The sequence below is a fragment of the Gigantopelta aegis genome, chromosome 9, assembly GCF_016097555.1.
Source record: "Gigantopelta aegis isolate Gae_Host chromosome 9, Gae_host_genome, whole genome shotgun sequence".
NCBI classification, from domain to species: domain Eukaryota; kingdom Metazoa; phylum Mollusca; class Gastropoda; order Neomphalida; family Peltospiridae; genus Gigantopelta; species Gigantopelta aegis.
The window spans coordinates 15,694,470-15,718,777 of record NC_054707.1 but is presented as its reverse complement, the minus strand read 5'-3'; the positions used below and the strand labels follow the sequence as shown (position 1 = coordinate 15,718,777).

The 24,308-nt window shown below is 36.2% G+C and overlaps 1 protein-coding gene across 1 annotated transcript in view; it reads right to left on the bottom strand.

The window, feature by feature from the left end:
* Nucleotides 1–381: 381 nt before the first annotated feature.
* Nucleotides 382–24,308, bottom strand: part of LOC121381473 (general transcription and DNA repair factor IIH helicase subunit XPB-like) — a 28,263-nt gene continuing 4,336 nt past the window's right edge. The window contains exons 6-22 of the mRNA XM_041510792.1: nt 20,098–20,180; nt 19,224–19,258; nt 19,018–19,025; nt 17,020–17,228; nt 16,395–16,466; nt 13,895–14,001; nt 13,299–13,402; nt 12,531–12,603; nt 10,998–11,117; nt 9,834–10,036; nt 8,226–8,291; nt 5,381–5,517; nt 4,700–4,796; nt 4,142–4,259; nt 2,747–2,895; nt 1,978–2,094; nt 382–1,549 (exon numbers count right to left, since the gene is read on the bottom strand). Of these exons, the coding sequence (XP_041366726.1) occupies nt 1,424–1,549; nt 1,978–2,094; nt 2,747–2,895; nt 4,142–4,259; nt 4,700–4,796; nt 5,381–5,517; nt 8,226–8,291; nt 9,834–10,036; nt 10,998–11,117; nt 12,531–12,603; nt 13,299–13,402; nt 13,895–14,001; nt 16,395–16,466; nt 17,020–17,228; nt 19,018–19,025; nt 19,224–19,258; nt 20,098–20,180 (1,824 nt within the window). The 3' untranslated portion in view covers nt 382–1,423. The remainder of the gene's footprint in view (nt 1,550–1,977; nt 2,095–2,746; nt 2,896–4,141; nt 4,260–4,699; nt 4,797–5,380; nt 5,518–8,225; nt 8,292–9,833; nt 10,037–10,997; nt 11,118–12,530; nt 12,604–13,298; nt 13,403–13,894; nt 14,002–16,394; nt 16,467–17,019; nt 17,229–19,017; nt 19,026–19,223; nt 19,259–20,097; nt 20,181–24,308) is intronic.

Here is a 24,308-nt window from a genome sequence, read left to right as displayed (position 1 = left end):
CCACTTGCACCGACCAGTGATCCATAACTGGTTCAACAAAGGCCATGGTTTGTGCTATCCTGCCTGTGGGAAGCGAAAATAAAAGATCCCTTGCTGCTAATCGGAAAGAGTAGCCCAAGAAGTGGCGACAGCAGGTTTCCTCTCAAAATCTGTGTGGTCCGTAAACATATGTCTGACGCCATATAACCGTAAATAAAATGTGTTGAGTGTGTCGTTAAATAAAACATTTCTTTCTTTCTTTCTTTCGACCACCACAATATACACCCAGAACTTGTGTCCTAATTTTGTCTACTGAAAGGTATTTCTTGCTAAGCGTATGTGCGTACATAATCAAACCGTTTTGCAATTTACACAACCGTTTAATACACAAAGTGTACCATATAATATTTGCACTTTATTTTCCTCAACAAACATTAAACAATTGCTGGTTATTTCTATATGTCAAGATCTGTATATTGACACACTTTGTACTAAGAAATAGCAAGCTAGAAGAAAGTAAAAAAACAAGACTTGATCAGACATCCCTCCTTCACCTTTCTTTTTTCTCCAGTCACTCTATTCGTCAGTTTTATTATTTTTAATCCACTTGAAAAGCCAGTCAAATAAAACAAGTAAAAAAATAAATAAATAGAAAATGCCCAACACCCTCCAATAATAAGTTACAGTGTAATTGTCTACTGTTCATTCTTTTCCTCTTATTTTTGTAATTTAATACAATTTTTATTTGTTAATCCATAAGCCAGTCAGGCCAATGCAAAAGAAGAAGAAAAACAATCCATCAAAACCCACATGCCAGTAATGACACTAATTTACTTGTTTTCTGTCATTTTAAAAATTTAAATATTTGCTTTTAACCAAATCGGACTGGTTTCTCATCTAAGAACTGACATAGTGCTGATATTTTGTCACTGTGGAAAACAAGCAATATCCCTTTCCCTCTGAAAAAAAAAGTCATATTCCTCGATTCCATGGCAACCTCACTACCATGGTACTGTACTGTCCCATATTCTCATGACCATCTGGTTTCTGAATGACAACTGCTGGTCAAATAAATAAACTGGTCAGTTAATTCGTCATCCATGAACCTGTCACTAGGGGAACATGTCCCTAGTCACTACTCCACTGTTGTTATCAAAAACACAGGATTAATGTGACTAGTTTCTGTCTGAAATCAGATAGCTCGGCAGTGTACAGGATGGCAATGCCATCACAAAACAATTATCGTCATCACAGATATCCACATTGCTTGTATCATCTGCGGAATCTCTTGAAGAGAGTGTTGAGCAAGACCATCACAAAACAATTATCATCATCACAGAGATCGACATGGCTTGTATCATCTGCGGAATCTCTTGAAGAGAGGGTGTCGAGCAATACCATCACAAAACAATTATCATCATCACAGAGATCGACATGGCTTGTATTATCTGCGGAATCTCTTGAAGAGAGGATGAAGTGCGTCTGACTTGGGTCTCTTTCTCTGGTACTCCATGTAGACGGTGTCATCTGACCCAGATATCGAACTCATTGAGCCGTGCTTCCGAATAAACTGAAAACAGAAAGTGTGCCAAGACCATTATAGACGACCATCTTAGGCAATTTTCATTTAACACAAATTAAATAACTGTAATACAGGACACTATTGGATTAAACTGTCAAAGAAAACAATGTTATTTATCATGATGTGAGTGTTATTGCTATTACTACACCAATCATGGAATGAATAATGTTAGCTATAGCACAACAAACCACTCTTCCATTTTCTTCTTACTGTATTACTCTTTATTAATGTAACAGAATAATCAACCTCCAATGAGGGGATCCGAATCATGGACTCTCAATACAATGGTCCAGCTCTCTACCAACTGAGCTAATAGGGAATTTCTTCTTAGTCACTCCTCTTGGAAGAACTTTATATAAACACTACTCCATGAAGATATTTAGAATAAGATGGGTCACCATAACAACGAGTCTTACCAGAGGGCGGTCTGGGTCGCCAGGATTTCCTTCTTCTTCGGCATCTTTTTCCGTGGCCGCGAGCACCTTCTGTAGTAACATGAGTTGTTCTTCTTTAGTACTGTACAGCAGTTTCTCCTGCAAGTGATAAAACACATTTATAATTTCATTTCATTTCAACTTATTTTCGTGTTTATATTCAATTACGGTTCAAGCACGCTGTCCTGGGCACACCTCAGCTATCTGTACAGGACAGTGAGTTACTTTGTGAGAAAAAAGAGGATGTAGTGGTCTTACACCTGCCCATGAGTCGTTAAAACTCGCTCTGGGTGGGAGCTGGTACCGGGCTGCGAACCCTGTACCTACTAGCCTTATGTCTGATAGCTTAACCACGACACCACCGAGGCCGGTATATTTATAATAGTGGCCGCGAGAAACTTCTGAAATAACACGAGCTATTCTTTAAACCCAATCAGAGAATGAGTCAACCTATGGGATTCAATTCTTCACCCCAATCACCTCTGGTGTGCATTTTACTCACTAAGCTAGATCCCACCCATAAATGATCTTACAGGACTGGAAGTTATGACAACAACTTGAGAGGATGACGACGAACCTGTTCAATTCCTTGCTGCTAATGGAAAAATATAACACTGAATGGGATAGAAAAAAATGTGATCAGAGAATAGGTCTACCGAGGGTATTCGATCCTTTGAGCGAGTGAGCTATTTCGTGGCCCTAAATGGTGTAACAGGATGGGAAGTGAACTCGGCTTCAGAACAAGACGAACCTGCTCCATTCCCGCCAGTTTTGTGATGACCTTGTAGCTGTATCCCTGGTTAACAAGGAAACGCTGCCGCTTCAATGAGTACTGCATCTCGATGGTATCCTGGGAGACGAGCGAGTAGAAATAGGCATTGTATTCTTCTGCTATCGAACCTGAGAAAGCGGAAGAAAGAAATTGTTTTATCAGAGATTACCAAATGTCTACAATCTAGTAGTCAGTCAGGTGTGAGAAACAAGACGGAAACATCTGCTTGTACCACACAGCCTGGGTTTTTTAAACAATTGTGATTATTGTACTGCACATGATGAACAAAAAATAAATCTTACAATTTAGCAAAGTTAGACATAAAATAAATGTTTCCTAAACAGATATTATTTTGAAATCTCAACATTGCACATACTGCAAACCCTCTCTCTTTTATTTGAAAGCTTATTTCTGATTGGTTAATATTAGCTGGTTGTTGTTTTAAGGTTTTGGTTATGTCTCACGATGTTCGTAGAACGGTAATAAGACAGCTATAATTTTAACTTAAAGGGACACACCCTAGTTGTTAACCATTACGCCGTTGTTTTTCGCTTTTAAACCCATTTTTTCACAAATAAAATTGCACTTTACTTACCGTTTATTATTTAGAATATACATTTCCATTCACCTGAAGTGTTTTTTGGTAATCCTGGTGTTTGTAATACTACAAAATGCATTTTTCGTATTTCATAAAATGCCACGGGCCTCTGAGAAAAAAACGTTGAGCAGACAAGGTCTAATCTATTTTTAGAGGGGATATTCCCATTTCAATGTCACAGACGTTGGTATACCACGTGACCGTTATCATTTTGGTTCGGTTTGTTTTCTCGTGCACGGTTCGCGCAATCAACATCCGATTTGTTGTTGTTTGCTTGTTGTTCATTTGTGAGATTTTTCTTCACAGTTCGTGAACATTTTCAGTAACAATAAAGTTCAGACAAGTAAGTATCTCAATACAAAACGTTACAAACCCTTAAAACCAATAATTTTGCTAAGTCTTACGATATCTGGAGAGGGGATACAACCAGGACAGAACAGTTGGAACATGTCCAAGAATGGTGAAAGGAACGCACCCAAAGTCTGTGCGCACTCTGTGAAATTTGTCGTGACGTAGGCATTGTTGTGCTTCATGCGACATCTATCGGTGACATCAGAATACTAACTTTAAAAATTACTTCAAGCAATTGGGACATGGGGATTCCCATGGTATTTATCGATATAAAACCTGCTTTTTCACTCCATTTGATAAAAACGTGATCTAAGTGTGTTACAGGTTTGTAGATTAACCAAATTATAATTTATTTTCGCTGGATGGAACTAGAGCGTGCGGCTTTAAGCTGCTATTACAATTCTTAGTGACATCGGTTAACTGACCTTTCTTTGCACGGAGAATCCGACCCAGACGCTGAGCCTCCTGTCTGCGAGATCCACCATGAGCTGAGATCTGAATCAGAACATTGGCTTCCGGAAGATCAAACGATGTATCGGCAACCTGTGGAACAATTGTATTAGATACAATTACAATAAACATTGACTGGTTCTATTATGTACCTGCTGCTAATACTGAAGAACTTTGCCTGCAGAAAATGGGGACCACTGATGAAATGAACAAATGGTAATTTAAAATTTTTTTTTTTTTAATACCACAACTTGCAAGATTTGTAACCCACACACTGATGACATACAACTAGTGTCTATCATACAACTGGGCCATGTGGGACTATGTTAACAAAACCACAAAATAGACTGTCTTTTATTATTTGTTTATAAATAGAAAAATAAATAAAAGGACACTGTTCTTTATTATCTATTTGTTTATCTCGACTAACCAGGGATGTATGTACTATATATATGGTAATCTACAACAGAAATATCACGCTGACCAAGATATTGCAAGTTCCTCACTAAAAATCAGTTAAAATTTTCACTAACCTTCGACACAAAGATCGTGTTCACTTTGGGATTATGGACGAAGTTCTGTAGAATTTGCAGTCGTTCGTCTTGACTCGTGGGACCATACAGGTATGGTCTGGTAAAACACAAAACAGCAGAAGGCTGGATTAAGTTAAGAGTCTCAATCAGAAGAAACCTGTGTTATCTTACTAATATTAATAACGATAATGATAATAATAACAATAATAATAATTAATATTATTTATTTTTAAATTTATTATTATTTTTTTATTTTTTTTGGTGCCCAAAATCTGTAAATATCTGACCAACTGGTCCCGAAACATTGATATTTGTACTTGTATTAATGGGCTTATGACCTTACATACAATAAAGAATTGAAATGATTCCATCGTCAACAAAATATTACTATTATTATGTTTTTATATGGACCTTTATTTCGCACAAATATAAAGTCCTAAATCAATGAAACTTGAGTCATAGTTGCAGCAGTGGTTATTTTATCACAATACACACAAAAAAAAGATAACAATAAAAATTGATTTTTAAATTTTCATTTAACAATCAAAATTAAAAAAAAAAAAAAAAAACCACCCAAATATAATATCTAATAAAAATTGATTTTTATTTATTAAAAAAAATATATTCAATAATTCAGAATATCAATCAGACGTTCAATTAACAAAGTCGCTTCACACTTACTTGCCCAAGGCGATTGCATAATGTTTTAACGCAAACACGTTGTCGGCAAACACGATAATTTTGTCGTTTCGCCGTTCATGGTAGCGAATGAGGAACTGACAGGCGTGGAACTTGTTAGGATTCATTCCATACAGCAGCTGTAACAGAGAAATACCATTTTATATATGTACTAACATTTCATCCCTGATGGTGTGCCCATTAAGCTATTTCTTGTTCCAGCCAGTGCCCCATGACTGGTATATCAAAGGTCGTGGTATGTGTTATCCTGTCTGTGGAATGGTGAATATAAAATATCCTTTGCTACTAATGGAAAAATGTTACAGGTTTCCTCTCTAAGACCAACTGTTAAAATTACCAAATGTTTGACATCCAATAGCCAATGATTAACAAATCAATGTGCTCTAGTGGTGTCGTTAAACAAAACAAACTTTTAACTTTTAAAATTGCACAATGACAAGACAGTAACTAACAGATTCTGTATTAAAGCTCTGTGTTACTGGGGTATATTAAGATGTTTTGATTGTGACATATACTAAAACGCAAAAGAAACGCAGGTCCTGAAAATGCGAAAGAATTGCACTTTGTAAAGCAGTATCTTTGGTGGAATTGAACCTCAACTGTGTTAAAGGACATGGCACACACCCACACCGCAGTCCCACCTGCGTGTCAATTTCATTACCTGTGTGACGTCACGAATTCTCAAAACACGTTGTTTGCACGTGCTGGATCATCCGTATCATGAATCCAGTGCAAACACACTCATTGAAATGCTTATAAAGCCTACACACCTGGATTTAATCGCATAAATTCAATTTGAGTAGTGACAGACAACAGAATCACATTTTAAAAATGCCGCGACTGACGCAACTCCAGCGAGGGATGGCCATCGGGATGTTGCAAGCCGGACAGACCCGTACTGCTGTAGCCAGACAATTGGGATGTCATGTTTCGACAATCGCACGCCTTTCTCAACGTCACCAAATCACTGGATCTGTGAACGATCGACCACGCACCGGCCGCCCGAGGGTGACAACCGCAGCCCTAGACCGGTACATCCGGGTGACCCACCTTAGGAATCGGATGCTGCCAGCAGCTAACACCGCTCACCAGGTGCGTGGTCCACGTGGTCCAGTGTCCGCCGATACCGTCCGACGCCGTCTGAGGGCAGCAGGACTCCGTAACCGCCGTCCTTATGTGGGACCAATATTGACCCCTCGGCACCGCCAACAATGGGCGCAACAACATCAAAGATGGCGACGTGGCCAGTGGCAACAAGTTCTGTTTACTGATGAGAGCCGTTACAATGTTTCCAACGCTGATGGCCGAATCCGAGTATGGCGACGTCGACATGAACGTTACTCCGACTGCTGCGTTCTGCAGGCCGACCGATGGGGCGGGGGTAGTGTGATGGTGTGGGGTGGGTTCTCATTCAACCACAGAACACAACTTCATGTGTTCAGACAACGCGTTAATGCCGCCGTGTACCAAAATGACGTCATCAACAATCACGTCGTTCCCTTCTTTGCCGCTCACCCACGTGTGCGCTTGCTGCAGCAAGACAATGCCAGGCCGCACACTGCCAGGGCAACACAGGCGTTGCTGGCTCAGCACAACATCCCAACGTTGCCGTGGCCAGCCTTATCACCGGACATGGCGCCTATCGAACACGTCTGGGATGAAATCGGACGTCGCCTTCAGGCTCGCGGTCAACCTCAGAATATGCAGGCGCTGGAGGCAGCATTGGTCCATGAATGGAACTCACTCCCTCAGGCATTCTTTCAACGGCTTGTCAACTCAATGAGGAGACGTTGCACTGCCTGTTTGAATGCCCAGGGTGGTCACACGCGATACTGACTTTGACAATGCTACAGGTCGTCTCTTTCACATTTTTAACATGGACCCCCACCCTACTTTATGACATGAAACAATAGCCAAAAAGGAATTCAATCAAAAATTTCCAACACCAATGTGTGCCGAATTGGTGTAGCTCCAAAATAAATGTTGAAATCTTCATTTCGTTTTGTTTTTTTAATATTTTATATCCAATTTAATGAGAACCTGCGTTTCTTTTGCGTTTTAGTATATATGCCTTTACTTTAAACAGTAAAGAAGAACTTGTTTCATGTGATGACACCACTAGAGCACAATGATTTATTAATTGCTAGATACTGTATGTCAAACATCTGGTAATAATGACATGTAGCAGTAAGGGATCTTTGATATAAACTTTCCCACAGACAGACGCATAGCAGATACTGCTGTTACTTAAACAGAAGTTTCTTTATTGGCTACATTAATTAGTGTAATTATTATAGAGTAGAATGCGAACATGATGATGACTTGCATGAAAGTGTTAGCAGGAAAATAACTTGTAAACAATGAATTGGTGGACATTAAAGAAAAATGAGTGGGTATGAGTGGATGAAAAAGAACCTGCTAAAAGTGTAAGAAGTTTTTATTTAAACCATTTCAAGAACACTAGTGTTTTCCCTAGCTCATTTTAGCATGGTGCAGCACCATGCTTCAATAGTCTAGCACCATCTTGCCTTAATCAGCACCATACTGCCCTGAGATTAAACAAGCCTTTTTCACTAATTAATTCTAAAATTGCCTTTATAAAACACCCAAAAAGGTATTATTAATTAATAAAATATGCCTTTTATATCTTTTGCCATTCATTTATTAAAGCAAGCACATAAATTACATTAACGTTTATTTCAATAAATTTGTGTGTATTTTTAATGAAAAACAAGTGCCCCGAAAATGGTGAAAAGGCTCCAAAAGTGACTGGTTTACCATGCCTTGCCAAATTTCTAGGGAAATCACTAAACACGGAGTCACGCACCAGTTTCTTCATCGATCTCATCTGCAGGTACTCTCTGTAGAACTCTGGAGTCATCGGACACCAAACCTGAAACACACAACATCAAAAGGTTACTTTTTTGTTTATTTTCAAGCCTCTAAAAATTGAAAATAGGTGTAAACAATTTATGGCTTAAGCAAAAACCAATGCAGGTAACCCATTTTGTTATGGCATAACCCATCATGATTACGTACAGATGCTCGAAATGTAATGTGCCAACAAAAATAGATGTATTGTTTTAAATGTTTTATTTAATGATTATTTTACTTAAAAACTATTTGAAATGCAGAACTCAAAATTGAGATTTGTTCATGTGGATAACTGAGGCATGTTTGGTACAAATTTCAGGTGAATCCGAGACTGAAGTGCGTGGGCGATTTGTTGATTTGACATGGAATGACTCACCAGTGAATAGTTTGTGAAATATAAAAAAAATTATGAATTGATTCTTAATTAACAATTTATAACTCAAAATTATTTACAAATGTTATGAATGGATTATGAAAGAAAGAAATGTTTTATTTAACGACGCACTCAACACATTTTATTTACGGTTATATGGCATCAGACATATGGTTAAGGACCACACATATTGAAAGAGGAAACCCGCTGTTGCCACTTCATGGGCTACTATTTTTTTATTAGCAGCAAGGGATCTTTTATATGCACTATCCCACAGACAGGATAGAACATACCACAGCCTTTATTACACCAGGTGTGGAGAACTGGCTGGAACGAGAAATAGCCCAATGGGCCCACCGACAGGGATAGATCCTAGACTGACCATGCATCAAGCAAATGCTTTACCACTGGGATATGTCCCGCCGTAAAAATGGGTTGTGCACAACTAAAACGTATGCGAGCGCCAAGCCAAGGAAACAATCACTGGCAATTTTCAAAGGCCTGATTTTTGCGGGAGCGGTTATACATGAAACCAGTAACATGTATTAGAACAATAACAAGTAGCCTGTTCTTCTTTTGTCCCTCAGATGATAAATTATTCTTTAAGTAAAACGAAACCCCAAAACTGACAGGGAGCATAACATGACTACTGCTCAAAACACAAAATCTTCTTTCTGATAGACCGTTTTACAAGCAACTTTTACTTTTTATTTTAAAGCATTGTGATAAGATAGGAATCTAGTTGAACACAGAGTAAAATCTATTACAATTTCAATATTCCTGATTTATTTAAATGCAAAGATAGTGTTTGGGATCGATTATTATGTAATTATTTATAAACATAAAAATAGTAAAATATGGCACTTTTAACGACTATATAGAATCTTTAATGACAATGACAATGACTTTTATTCTCATAAACAGGATTACAGTATTGAAAAGAATATGGTACAGATATATAATAACAAATTAAAATGCACATCGGTTGAAGTTTAATGTAGAGGACATACTCTCTCACATCTTATTAACAGACATAACTTCTTTAATATAAACTAATAGCGTATTCTCTGCACCACTAAAATATACTAGAAGCCGTTGTAATTCTATGTAACATGATTAAAGCTAATGTCTTATTCAATACACAACTGATGCCGACTAACAACTCCCAGTAAAACACTTCATTAATACCTCGGCACACTGAACCCGAGCAATGTATCCATTGTTCTGTAGTTCCATCCAGTTGGCTTCGTACAGCTTGGGGCCAATCAGAAAATTGAGATCAGCGATCTTATCGTCTTCTCGGACTAGAGTGGCTGTCAGACCAAGCTTGCAGTGAGCATTAACAATTGTCAACACTCTACGAAACATCTTGGCTGGTATGGTCTGTACCTCTGCGAAACAAACAAAACAAATAAGATATTTATTACAAACATGTGGCTTATTCAGGAACAATTTGACTGGGTTTCATCCTTTCACATTTGTTTAATGTTCAGCACAAAAACAGTCTAGCAAGCAACCATGAATTCATACTGTGATGTGGGTACATGTATATTTACAACCCAAAGAACGAAAGAAAGAAATGTTTTATTTAACAATGCACTCAACACATTTTATTTCTGGTTATATGGCATCAGACATATGGTTAAGGACCACACAGATATTGAGAGAGGAAACCAGCTGTCGCCACTATAAGGGCTACTCTTTTTCGATTAGCAGCAAGGGATATTTTATATGCACCATCCCACAGACAGGGTGGTACATACCACGGCCTTTGATATACCAGTCGTGGTGTACTGATCAGAATGAGAAATAGCTCAATGGGGCCCACCAACGGGGAATGATCCCAGACTGACAGTGCATCGAGCGAGTGCTTTACCACTGGGCTACTTCCTGCCCCTTTTACAACACAACTGGCTAATAGCATATACATAGTAATTATATGTATATTTTGTATGAAAGTGAGAGCCTAATTTAGTGTATGTATGCATGATGCTGATACAAAATCCTGCACATAATAAACATGACCACACTAGAAGTGAATCATCTATAGGTAGTACTAAACCAAATAACTTCCGGCTGGATGAAAGTTCGAGGTGCAACCAACTTTTGACAGAGAAATGAACACCACAAGTCTTGTGATTGGTGATAAATGTGAGTGTGTTGGTTATAAAAAAAATAGTTTAATCTGGGCAAAAAATGTATGCAATCTTATACAAAAAAGTACTCAAATTTTGTGAAGAACTAGGGTAGTCATAGACGCTACCAGTTATCTCAGAAATGAGCAGCTTGACTCAAAAACATTTTCTGATTCACTTTAAGGGTGAGGGATTTGATTTGGTAGTATACACATACCATCAAGCACCATGAGTCCCCACTCCTGACTCTGCATCCATTCCATCATCTTCTCCGCCTCCCACGACCGCTTCATGGAGTGCGCCAACATCGAGTATGTGCTGATACAGATAGCACAGCCTAGAAGTATAGGGAAATATTTGTCATAAAAAAAATCTTCATTGCAATATTGTCTGTACAGATATAATGCAATTTTAGTTTACTTCTTTGAATAAAAATTAATTTTGTAACCATTTAATGCCCTTATTTACATCATGTGCAATCTTTACAAAGAAACAAAGGAGATATCTCTTCTTGTACTCAATAAGCATTTGTTATTTGGTTACTTTATTTATTAAACACAATGTAATCTTCTAATCGTATGCTTCCAACACAAATTCTGAAATTTGCAGAAGCGAAACCTGGGATACAGCCTGTATAATGCATATTAAATGTACTTTGAAATAATGTATGTTCCTTTTTTTTTTTACACCTTCCATACCCATCATAAACAAAAATCTTTACTCTGCCCCAGAGAAATACCAAACCTGTGTATAGAAACATAAACCTGTTTTGAGAGTACACTAAAACAAGAACCAGACAGACAATTTTCGGAAGCTTGTTACCTATCAACAGGAAAGGAATGAACAAAACTTGGAATGTTTTCTATTTTAAAAATACTTAACCTGACCTCAAATAATGGCATATTCCTCTAGGGATATTAGTCTTAAAATAAACTCTTACAAAGGCATATTCCCCTAGGGATATTAGACTTAGCCTGGCCTCAAACAATGGCATATTCCCCTAGGGATATTAGTCTTAGCCTGACATCAAACAAAGGCATATTCCCCTAGGAATATTAGTCTTAGCCTGACCTCGAACAATGGCATATTCCTCAAGGGATATTAGTCTTAGCCTGACCTCGAACAATGGCATATTCCCCTAGGGATGTTAGTCTTAGCCTGACCTCAAACAATGGCATATTCCCCTAGGGATATTAGTCTTAGCCTGACCTCAAACAATGGCATATTCCCCTAGGAATATTAGTCTTAGCCTGACATCAAACAAAGGCATATTCCCCTAGGGATATTAGACTGGTCTGAAGATCCCAACAGCCAATGGGATAGCTAAAATCTTCCAATGAATCTTTTGCTTCCTGTTGTTTGAGATCAGGTTAAGAAGAAAGGAAATGTTTATTTAATGACACCTCAGCTCATATTTTAAACTGTGGCCATTTGGGCCCCGAATAATTTTATTTTGATATTTTGTCGACAGAAAAGAGAGGAAACCTGATGCTGCCTCAAAGGCTACAGCCACTTATACCGCAACAAAGGATCATTTATGTTCACTTTCCCATAGATAGGACAGTGCATACCATAGCCTTTGATGTACAATGGTTGAGATTAGGAACAAGACCCTGAATTCATAGAAAGCAATCGATCCTGCAATCCACAGCACCTAAGGCAAGCACTCTACCATTGAGCTACATCATGCTCTCATTACCTGGGGGAAAACAGAACTAAACATTGTAGTTAAACGATGCTAAACACCTACCCATGGGTTTGTCTTTAGCACTGGAGGTGAACCGGCAGATGAGACTATCATCCACTGTTGACCACATCTTGAACTGAAAACACAAACAAAATTCATCGGTGATGTCATTAAAGGGACATTCCTGAGTTTGCTCCATTGTAAGATGTTCTGACTAATAAAATATTTCTACGATTAAACTTACATATTAAATATATTTTCTTGTTTAGAATATCAGTGTCTGTATATTCAATGTGTTTCTGGTCGTCTAAATGTTTCTAAGAAGCCCAAACTGGATTTTGTCTTTAAATAATTTTGTACATACGAAAAGACAATATTTTAGGAAAGAAAAGGAAATTTAACCTAGTACAAATATTAGAACAATCAGAAAGACGTTTAATATACAGCCACTAATATTTTATGCAGAAAAATATATTTGATATGTAATTACAATCGTTAAAAAGTCTCTGTTAGTCGATAACATCTTAAAAATTGCAGCAAACTCAAGAAGAATAGAAATAACAGGTAAAAATTATTTTATAGCTTAGCTGGTTATTTGTCATTTCATGATGTAATCAGGTTTATACAAAAGGCAAAGAATGATGTGATTTCATTGATTCATCTTAAATATTAACATTATACACTGATAATGTTAATATTAACCAAATACCTCTGATTAATTATGCAGCTTATTCTAATCAATTATATTAGTTATTCCTGGTTACAAGTGTTAACCACTTGTTGTAGTTATTTCTAGTCAGATGAATACAAACTGAGTTCTGTCTAACTTACCTGTGATCGCCACTGCTCCACGGCTACCCCTGAGGTACACAGACACAGACATCGTTTCCGCACGGTGCAGGCTGCAGTCACACCTACCAGTGTTTTACCAGCTCCTAAATCACAAACAAAATCACAGTGACAAGACATAGATTATTACACAGACATCGTTTCCGCATGGTGCAGGCTGCGGTCACACCTACCAGCTCCTAAATTACATTCAATCATTTTTGATAGATTGTTACAGTCATTAAAGCTGTTTTAATGATGAAAAACTAAAACTAAATATTGACAGTTTATTAACAAAAAGAATGTTTACAGCTGAAAAAGGATGCGAGAGATAATCTGAAATGGCAATTATGTTTTAAAGATTTCACTTTATTTACGCAGGGCTTGAACTTAATGATGGCAATTGCTGTAGCTGTATTATGAACTGCCGTAGGTATGGGACTTTACCAATGACAGTCGTTTGCTGATGGAACACAAATGCCGACATCATTTCAAAGATAAATTTTGGTTTTTAAATTTGTTTATTTGTTGCAAAAGTCTAAGGCAAAGATCTTTCAAAATTCTTAAGTTCAAGTCTTGTTTATGAAAAGAATACAAACCACATGGCAGGACAATGACGCCGGACCGCGCCCTCCCATTTCCAAACATCTTACGAAGACTTTTCTCTTGGTATGGACGCAGAACTGTCGACGGTTTCAGATCAATGCTGATAATAAACAAAGAAAAACCCCATCATTTATTACACTGAATATATTAACAAAACCATACTACAGTAGAACCATAATATTATTTTATAAGCATAAGAAACACATAAATATTGAAATATGTTGACTGGACTGAAATGATGAAAAAAATGAAAGCTTAGTAAGTAGACGAAATATGTAGTCCCACATGAGATTAGAACCCCAGTCATCAGATTCTATGTTCAAGGACTAATTATTTCAAATTTTATACACTTTGTTTTGGTTTTGAACTTTGTGATCATCACAACCTATGACAAACATGGTAAAGGCTTATGTTAATATATGGTAAAGGCTAATGGACATCCCATCCCTGGTATACACAATTTTATTACATACCTGACACAGGCCTTTCCCCAGGATTTTTTTAAGGCGCTTACATATTTAGCATCATTATAACACAAAAATCAAGCCAAAAGAAGTGGGGTAGTGAGTTGAAAACAGTTAAGTGTTTGTCTTCAATCCATCAAATCATGTTGGGGTTGTTTTTGTGTGGGAGGAGGGGGGGGGGGGGGGCTTTTTTCTAAAAAAAACCCCATCAATTCCCCACCCCCAACAACTTCATAATTTGCGTCATGTTGTTGTTGTTGATTTCAGCGTCGTGTTAAATGCTTGTTGTGATTTCTGCTTGTAAAATACCTAAGCTAAGAATGCTGACTTCACAGTATATTCCATTTATAAAAAAAACTACCAAAAAAAACCCCAAAACGTTAATAAAATAAAATTTTACTTTAAAAACAAAATCCAGCTAACTTATTAAATGTCATCTCACAGTTTTAACAATATATATCTAGCATTATCTAACAAATATGATTATTGTAAACTAATTCAGTGTACGTTTAACTGCAATTTGTATAAATACTGCATGCACATTTCCCGCGATCGCGATCTCAGTGCGTGCTCTCGACCATAGGTACAAAATTAACAAAGACAAAGGAAATAACGAAACTGCAGTTAGGTATTCATTGATGCAAACAATTATTGTTTTTCTACACATTTACATCAAGATTTACTCCTGTGTAATCGTATTGTTCATGTCCGCAACGATATCTCTTGACACGTGGGTGTCAGCTGACTCTGAAGCGTGACGTATATTACGCCGAGAGCTTTCCTCAGTTCAGCCAACAAACGTTTTTCCTAACGTTCGCGAACCACTTGATTGGTGTCCGTCGTGTCCATTTGGTTTAACGTGAAGCGCACAAAACAGTGTAGCGAACGTTTTGTTTCCGCTCGGTCTGGCTGAACTCAGCCCTTGGGATAGCCGACATGTCGTTCGGCCCTGAACTGGCATGTGTATTCAAATTGACATGCATTGTCGGTTTGTTTTTATTACTTTGGTTCAAAGACTTTACAAAATTAAAATAGCAAGTTACATATCTTCCAGACATTGAATCGCCGTCACATTGCTGTCATACATGTCGAATGCATGCGTTAAAATTAATAACCATGATTATTAAAATTAGCAAACATCATAAGGCATACGCTGTATTCTGGATAACACCGTTTCTCGTTACCGGTCGCCAGATCGCTATTATGCTAATTGAATATTTGGTATTATTATGTTTGAGGTGTCGAATAGATTATGTAACCGTTTGTTCACATCAGAAGATAGAAAATGACGTTACGGATCACAGCTTCATTGTTTTGTATACATGTTACAAATTAAGCCGACACGGTCCTGCAGTTAAGGCGCTTACCAGACATGAAGGCGCTTACTTGGCTGGCTAAGGGAGCACGGGCCGTGTCGGCTTATCGCTCTAGGGAAACCCCTGAGCCTGTTCAATCTTACAATAGTGATAAAGACATTTTGAAACTGTGTGATAAATTTATTTTGTATTGCACATATGTGCGATACGGACCGGAACTTTTAAATGGGGAATTCCCTTTTTCTTTTTACTGCAGTTAGTGCCTCTTACTTACTGACGTCATATATGATTTACAAATGACGTCACATCATATTTGAAACATTACACAAGGCTGCCGCAGAGCATGATTCTTAACATTAAGTAAATCATGAAAGGAGTTTTGATCATAGATTTAATGTGTTGTTATGACGTTAAATTAAAAAACGTTTTTGTAAAACATAAAAAGAAGGTATGTAATAAATACAGAACTTCACATACGTTGTTTTTACTTCCTATTTATTGCACTCATTTATTTTGTGAAAGAACATACCACATATGGTATATATTCTTGCACAAAATAAACTTGTGCAATAAATAGGAAGCGAAAACAATGTATGTGAAGTTCTGTATATGTATATGATCCTGTGCAAACATTGTCAGAGGACACTATTAAACATTTTAGCGTAAATGTCAATAAACTGAACAAACCGTGACACATCTCACAGCACACTTACTTGACATCTTTGTTGATGGTGTCGTTTCTGAAGTCGTACTCGGCCAGAAGTGGGTAGTCAAGTTCAATACACCTAACACAGAAAGACGAATCTCATATATATCTACTGTTTAAATAATATTAAAAATATGCAATTATAGAACAGCTAACCATTTCACTATAAAAAAACCCAGCCAACAAGCAGAAAAAATCTGAAAATAATGATTATGGGTTCAATCAGTCCACAATAATGAACAACTAATGATTTTGAATAAACCTTCTGACGAAATGCTATTGGGTAGATAAAAAACTAATTATATCACAGGCAGGATTTTGAATGTTTGGATGCTAGTAACTGGATGAATTTATTTTCTAACTGAAGATACTGACTGTAGTTCCCAATATACCTTTTCTGTTTCAATAAAATATATGTTAAGCTACTACATACATCAGACAACCTGACAGTCATGGAATTTGCCAACATTAATAATAATATAGAACAAGTTGTTAGTAGTATGTAATTTAACACTTTTTTTAAACCTGTAAAAGGCAAAAATGTTTTACACAGCTTAATAACTAAGTTCAGTGCATTTAAGCATGTTTTTTTAATAGGACACAACACATTTTGTTTAGGTCTGACTACAAACCTTTTCTGCAGAACTTCTATTTTGTCCTGCACTACTTCAAATGACACAGTCTTCAACTGGACATCATCTTCATCGTCTTCGTCCTTGTCAATCTTGTCGTAAAAGTCAAAGATGTCATCAGGAACAGAAGCCTGGTTTTCGTCGGTCTTTCCGTTACCCGAGGGGCCTGCTTGGGCATCATCTGTTGAACTGACAGCTGGCTTGCTAAGCTAAATAAATAAAAAGATATGTGCTGTATATATTTGTCCATTAGTCAATCACAACTATTAGTTGTGTCCCTAATTTAAAGTCCTGAAAACAGTTATTTATTGACCAATTAATAAGAAATAACAGTCATGAATGGCTGATATGTGTGATACATGAACAAAAGAGAATTACTTCAGGAACTTTGGTTTTACACATGGGTATTCCATTTTCAATTAAATCTCTTAACATCAAAAGAGAATATGTCCTAAGTTGATGGCGAAGACGGTTTCACTGTTACTTTATAACACTGATCAGTATGGTATTGTACACAGACAGCAAGTTTATTTATCAACAGATTGTTACGAGATCCAGTGTAAAACTGTAAGTTGTATGAATCTGATACTTTTACCACGTAAAGGAGGATAACTCTGTTGTGAAAACTAAACATGTTTTTTCCACCAAATATGATTCCTCTCGGTTACCTCAGTAGAGATCAGTTTAAATTACAAGTGTGAATTATGGTCAGTGTCTTTAACACATGTACTGTTATCATCGTATGTACCTTATATGTAATAATACAGCTGCCATAAATCAATGTCCATGATAAGAAACAGTATCTCTGGATCATTACATCTCCAACTTTGTAACATGTTTCCAAGTAACAGAACTTTTAATGACTACAATACATAATAATGGGTCACTACATTTTCCTGTTTTGAATATCAGTGTCTGTACATTCACAGTGTTACTCTTCATCATAATGTTTTGAATATCAGTGTCTGTACATTCACAGTGTTACTCTTCATCATAATGTTTGCAGCAGCCCAAATGGGATTTTACCTCCCAAATAATACTCTATGTTTGAAAACATAAACAAAGTATGAGCTAGTACAAACATTAGGATAATGACAAACATATAGTATATATATAAACGGATCTTCATAACAATAAAATGTATTCAATGTAATATTCATTGCTAAAGATGCTCCGTTACCTTGTTAATTTTGTTTTTTTTTTACCAAGAGCAAAAACTCTCCAACAGTGTCTTTATGTTGCATATTCTAGAACTCCTCACTCAAAGGAAAATATCCCCAGTCTGCCACAGGGCTCGTAATGGCCTGTGGCCAGGTCACCAACGATCATATCCCGTTTGGGTAACTTTTAACCCCAGTAAAGTTTGAAGCCTCACTAGAACACCCTGATTTTTTATCTTATCATCGGCTATTGGACGTCACACATATGGTCCATTCTGACACTGTTTTTTTAAAGGAAACCCGCTGTCGCCACATAGGCTACTCTTTTATGACAGGCAGCAAGGGATCTTTTATTTGCGCTTCCCACAGGAAGGATAGCACAAACCATGGCCTTTGTTGAACCAGTTATGGATCATTGGTCAGTGCAAGTGGTTTACACCTACCCATTGAGCCCTGTGGAGCACTCACTCTGGGTTTGGAGTTGGTATCTGGATTAAAAATCCCTGCCTTGACTGGGATCCGAACCCAGTACCTACCAGCCTGTTCATCTCCGACACCACCGAAGCTTCTCAGATTAAAAAATAATCGTTAGTTGAATAATATTATTTGGGCGATCTTTAAGAGCAGCTATCTGCTATTAAATTTGTATTGCAAGTATTTTTTCCACATAAAATCTTTCATGGTTCAATTCGCTTACCTTAATTTGCCAACATCATCAAAATGATTGGGCCACCATATTTTTTCCATGAGCCCTTCCCACACAAAAACCCCCATATGAACCCTCATCTACCCTACTGGATGTTGGTCTACTATCTGTGTACAAATTTATATGTCAAACCTGTAAAGCTGATTATCTCGCCTGCAATAAACCCATCAGCAGTTTCATCTTATTCTTGATTTACCATTCCTGAAACTGATCTTTCCTGTAACTTCCTGCAAGTATGTAATATTTATTCTTGTCATCAAAATTTCCGTCTTCCATTATTTTAATCTATTCCTAGATATTCTAATGATCTTCAACAAAATCTAATATTATATTTATACAATTCTCTAATGCAAATTGCTGATATGCTTTTGTACTATAATTTTAAATAAAAACATAAATTATTATCCAGTTATAATTTTTCATAACTTTCTATAAGGTAAGTCAAATTCTCAAGACTTTGCATATTGCATGACCTGTATAAACTGTAGTACAATCTAATTAAAATTAGTTCCACTGGTTAATTCCACTATTACCTGTGGATCTAACAGCACCCTGTTGGAGCTCATGTCCAGTTGATCTTTCATTCGACCAATCAAAACCTTACTTGCAAAATCATGCCAGTGATTTGAAAACATTCGGGATTATGCCAAGGGTATACGAAATGATTCGGGTGAATTATGAAGTATGTCGGAAACTAATTTCAATATAAAATTTTATATAAAATTTGTTTCAAGACAGAAAAAAACCCTGTGATGGTATAGCCATAAAATCTGTTTATACTAGTATACAATCCAGAGTTTATTACTGCACTTTTCCCCCTATTTTTTGATGTTGAAATAGACCAACAAGTTCGCCTATTGCATAAATAGTCTCGCCTGATATTTTTCGAATTTGTATGCTCCTGAATAACACTATAAAAGACGAAGTGTAATTGGTTGATATTTAAATTGTTATTTATAGATGAAATGTCACCCGGACATGGGAGTCCACACAATGCTGTTAGATCTACTGGTAGACCAGTAGAGCTAATTTTAATCAGATTGACTGTAGTATAAACATATTTTTATAATAGAAGGAAATATACAGGTTTTTTTTTATAGCCCTGGAAATTCAGACCATCTTGCAATGTCAATTTTGTACAGCTTTTTGTGATGGCACTGCAGACTGCTGACGTAAATATTAAGAACTGCCCTAAAAGATTAAAAAGTAAACCAACATACTGGGTGAGCACTCTCCACGTAGTACATGTTTTTCTTGAGAACCAGCTTCACCTTCCCGTAACTCAGGGTGCAGAGCTGAACACACAGAAAAACAACCAATTTAGGATAAATTATTTGAAATGAGACACAACATCAGGTTTTGTTTCCTATTGTGTGTCTTGTTTCGCATGATCTGTACATGAAAATACAATACAATGAAAACCAAGGCCAAAAACAAAACCCATCAACACAAATGAACTAAGATTTTGACTGGCATCTAACATACATGTATGGCACTGAAAACAATCAATGTTTTTATTGCAAGAAAAGTAACAGTGTAGAACTTTAGCTTTGTGCTTTTATAGAGTTAGTTTCCTGTCTGCCCAGGACAGGAGTTGATGATTTGTTGTCAGAGAAAGAAATGTGGACTCCCTCTAGACTGCAGCTGATGCTGGGATGGGTACCCAACATTTACCAGCATTAAATCTGATGCTGAACAACTACCAAACCTAAATACTAAATGTTGTACAAGATATGTTTCGACTGTATCTTAGCAACTATGCCATGATGACAGTCTGATAACTGATTATTGGACAGCATGTTGTACAAGATATGTTTCGACTGTATCTTAAGGGTGTATACTACCAAATCAAATCCCATAGACGACAATAGTAACATATGCGGCTAAAACTCCTACCTGCAACGTATCAACCGACATAAATGCCACGGATATAAATACTACCACCCCTTACACTTAAAGTGAATCAGAAAAAAATGGGGGTCAAGCTGCTCGTTTCTGAGATAACGGGTAGCATCTATGACTACCCTAGTTTCGCACAAAATTTGGGTACTTTTTTTTACAGGTACCCCATACATGTTTCAAGCACAAGGCTACTTGACACATTGGTACTAGATGAAATAAAATTGCACATTTATTTTACCCAGATGAAACTATTATTTTTTACAACCAACACACTCACATTTATAACCAATCACAGGACTTGTGGTGTTCACTTCTCTATCAAAAGTTCGGTGCACCTCGAACTTTGACCCAGCCGGAAGTTATTTGGTATAGTACTACCTATACTGATAACATACATTTTTCAAAAAGTGTCCAGCTATGTGTCTTTATGACAACCAGGATCTGGTGTATTCTGACATAAACTGACAACCTCACTGAAAGTGTTGTTTCTACAGTGCAACCTAATATAATGTACACCTCAAAAAGCATATATATTGCATATAGTTTTGTACAAATGCAATATGTCATATTAAACAACAAAATGTTTTTAAAATAAAACTCCTGAAGATATTTACTTTCAGTTGGGTGTGTGTACTCAGGTATATATGTAGAGACAACAAAGATAGTCAGAGTACCTCTACCCCTTTAAAGAATGCCATTAAAACACATGCACTTGATTGACCCCTAGATTATGAAGACCTTAACAGGCACATCAAAGAAATATCAGTATTAAAAAAATACACTGTCTGAGGAAGGAAACACAATCATGACTGTACCTGTATGAAGTAATGACTTAATGTCCTGAACATTAGTGTTGGGAGGAAATCCTGTATGCTGGGTGTGGGTGTCTTCAAGTTACCAAGTGTGGGAATTTCAAATCCATCGACCATGCTGATTTTCATAATGAACCATCAAAACCATTGGCAGCCACCAATATTCCTGACTATATTTTATTTATAGCCTACTGTAGTTGGAGGTTTTAATAGTTGTGATATCTGGAATAACCATGCAGCTTTAACACATTTATTTTTGATTAATTACTGAAAAAAACTATTTTTAAATGACAAAATTACCCGAACATCTATTTTCTTGCATTATTTTCTAATCCGGATGAATACAATATGTACATTAGATGTATTCCTACAATCTGTAATCCAGCATTTTATTTAGCTAGTAACATTAGGTAATACAGCTTTAACAATAAAATAAATTATCAACTTAATCCAAGGCAGATAATCAAACCTGAAAAAATTGGTTCTGAATCTAGTATAAACTCAAAATGCTTTTCATGAGAGCTAACTAAGTGATTATTAAGAAACAAAAATGATCTGGAGATCTAAGTATATGTTTAACAACCTTATTGTTATGTACAAATAAGAACAGAAGGCACAATAGTGACACCAAATTTAATTATGTTTTTGGTAAAGTTTTTCTTCAAATTTACTTTAAATTTTGCATAAAACTACAAATTTGTCTAAAATATAACTTAGCACCCTATAAATATGTCAAAATGACAATAAAAATCAACTTCTTTACAAATTTGAGTTTTCAGAATTTCATACATAAAAAATTAACAATGTTAATGGAAACTAAAGACATTAACCCACTATTGGCACATGCTATTTTTAATATAAAAATAAATTGCTATTAAAATCTTAGTTCAGGTTGCCTATATATAATACCATATTTAAGAGCAGTTGTATATGGCAAGTTAAATACCATGTAAAAAGAAATTATTGAAATTTTTACAGTATGAATTATAGGCCAAAACCAACTTTTCTTCAGTGCTAACTTTGATTCAAACTCCATTCAGAGCCATGTACAGAGATTATTGTCAAGGTCAAGGTCATTGTGAACTTGCATGATCGAGTGATGGCTAATTAATCAACCAGTATAGTTTAATTAAATAAAATGACAAAATCATAATATTTTTTATTATGCACTGAATATGTGCTATAGGGTGTATACTACCAAATCAAATCCCATAGACGACAGTAGTAACATATGCGGCTAAAACTCCTACCTGCAACGTATCAACCGACATAAACGCCACGGATATAAATACTACCACCCCTTACACTTAAAGTGAATCAGAAAAAAATGGGGGTCAAGCTGCTCGTTTCTGAGATAACGGGTAGCGTCTATGACTACCCTAGTTTCGCACAAAATTTGAGTACTTTTTTTTACAGGTACCCCATACATGTTTCAAGCACAAGGCTACTTGACACATTGGTACTAGATGAAATAAAATTGCACATTTATTTTACCCAGATGAAACTATTATTTTTTACAACCAACACTCACATTTATAACCAATCACAGGACTTGTGGTGTTCACTTCTCTATCAAAAGTTCGGTGCACCTTGAACTTTGACCCAGCCGGAAGTTATTTGGTATAGTACTACCTTAACACCTATGCCATGAGGTCTGACAATTGATTATTGGACAGCATGTTGTACAAGATACGTTTCGACTGTATCTTAACACCTATGCCATGAGGTTTGACAACTGATTATTGGACAGCATGTTGTACAAGATATGTTTCGACTGTATCTTAACAACTATGCCATGTTGTTCATTTTGAGTGGCATTCGCTGCCTGCCTCCTGTCAATTACTAGTCTTGGTTAGCTTATTCCATAAAAATGGTATCTAATTCAAATGAGTATAGTACAGTGTTTCCCCCAGGATTTTTGTTCAGAGGGTTGGCAAAATAGTTTGACGTTAACTGAGCCCCCAAAGGGTGCAAAAATGCTAGGGAAGTTCGGGGGCATGCTCCCCAGTAATGTTTTTTTTAATTTTCCAGTTGTTTTTAAGATGCATTATGGAATACATGAGGGTGTCATATACACTTATAGGAGATATTTTAAGATAGATTTTAATAATAATGTTTATTATTATTATTAAATATTTGCATAATGTCAAAACAATAATTTGAAAAAGAAGTATAAAAGTATTAGACTAGGCACAAACAGATAATGCACATTACTGAATTACTGATTGTAATATGTATTATCTGTTATCTATCTATTTATCTAAAAGTAAAACCCAGGTCTTCTAGAATTAAAAAATAAATCCACTAACCATGGGATTGGTGATTTTAAAAATTAATTATCCATGATTGAATATTCATTAGCCCTACTTCTGTATGTATATCAGGGGTTTTAGAATTTAAAAAAAAAAAGACTTCCCATACTGACCAGTGGATAAAACATTTACTGGTTATGATAAAAAATTCACCTGCTAAATTGTAATCATTCAGCGACTGATAAAACAAATAAAAGAAAGTAAATATTTTTTTATATATGTAGGTACATTTTAAAATTTGTGTTAATTCATCATATAATGCATTAAAAATAATTTCTTTCAAGTCTTGCAAATTTAATTATGTAATGTTTAAATATAATTTAAAAAACAACAACACACAAACAAAAAAGACCAAAAAAACCCCAAAAAAACATTTGGAAGTTCGTAAAACAATATG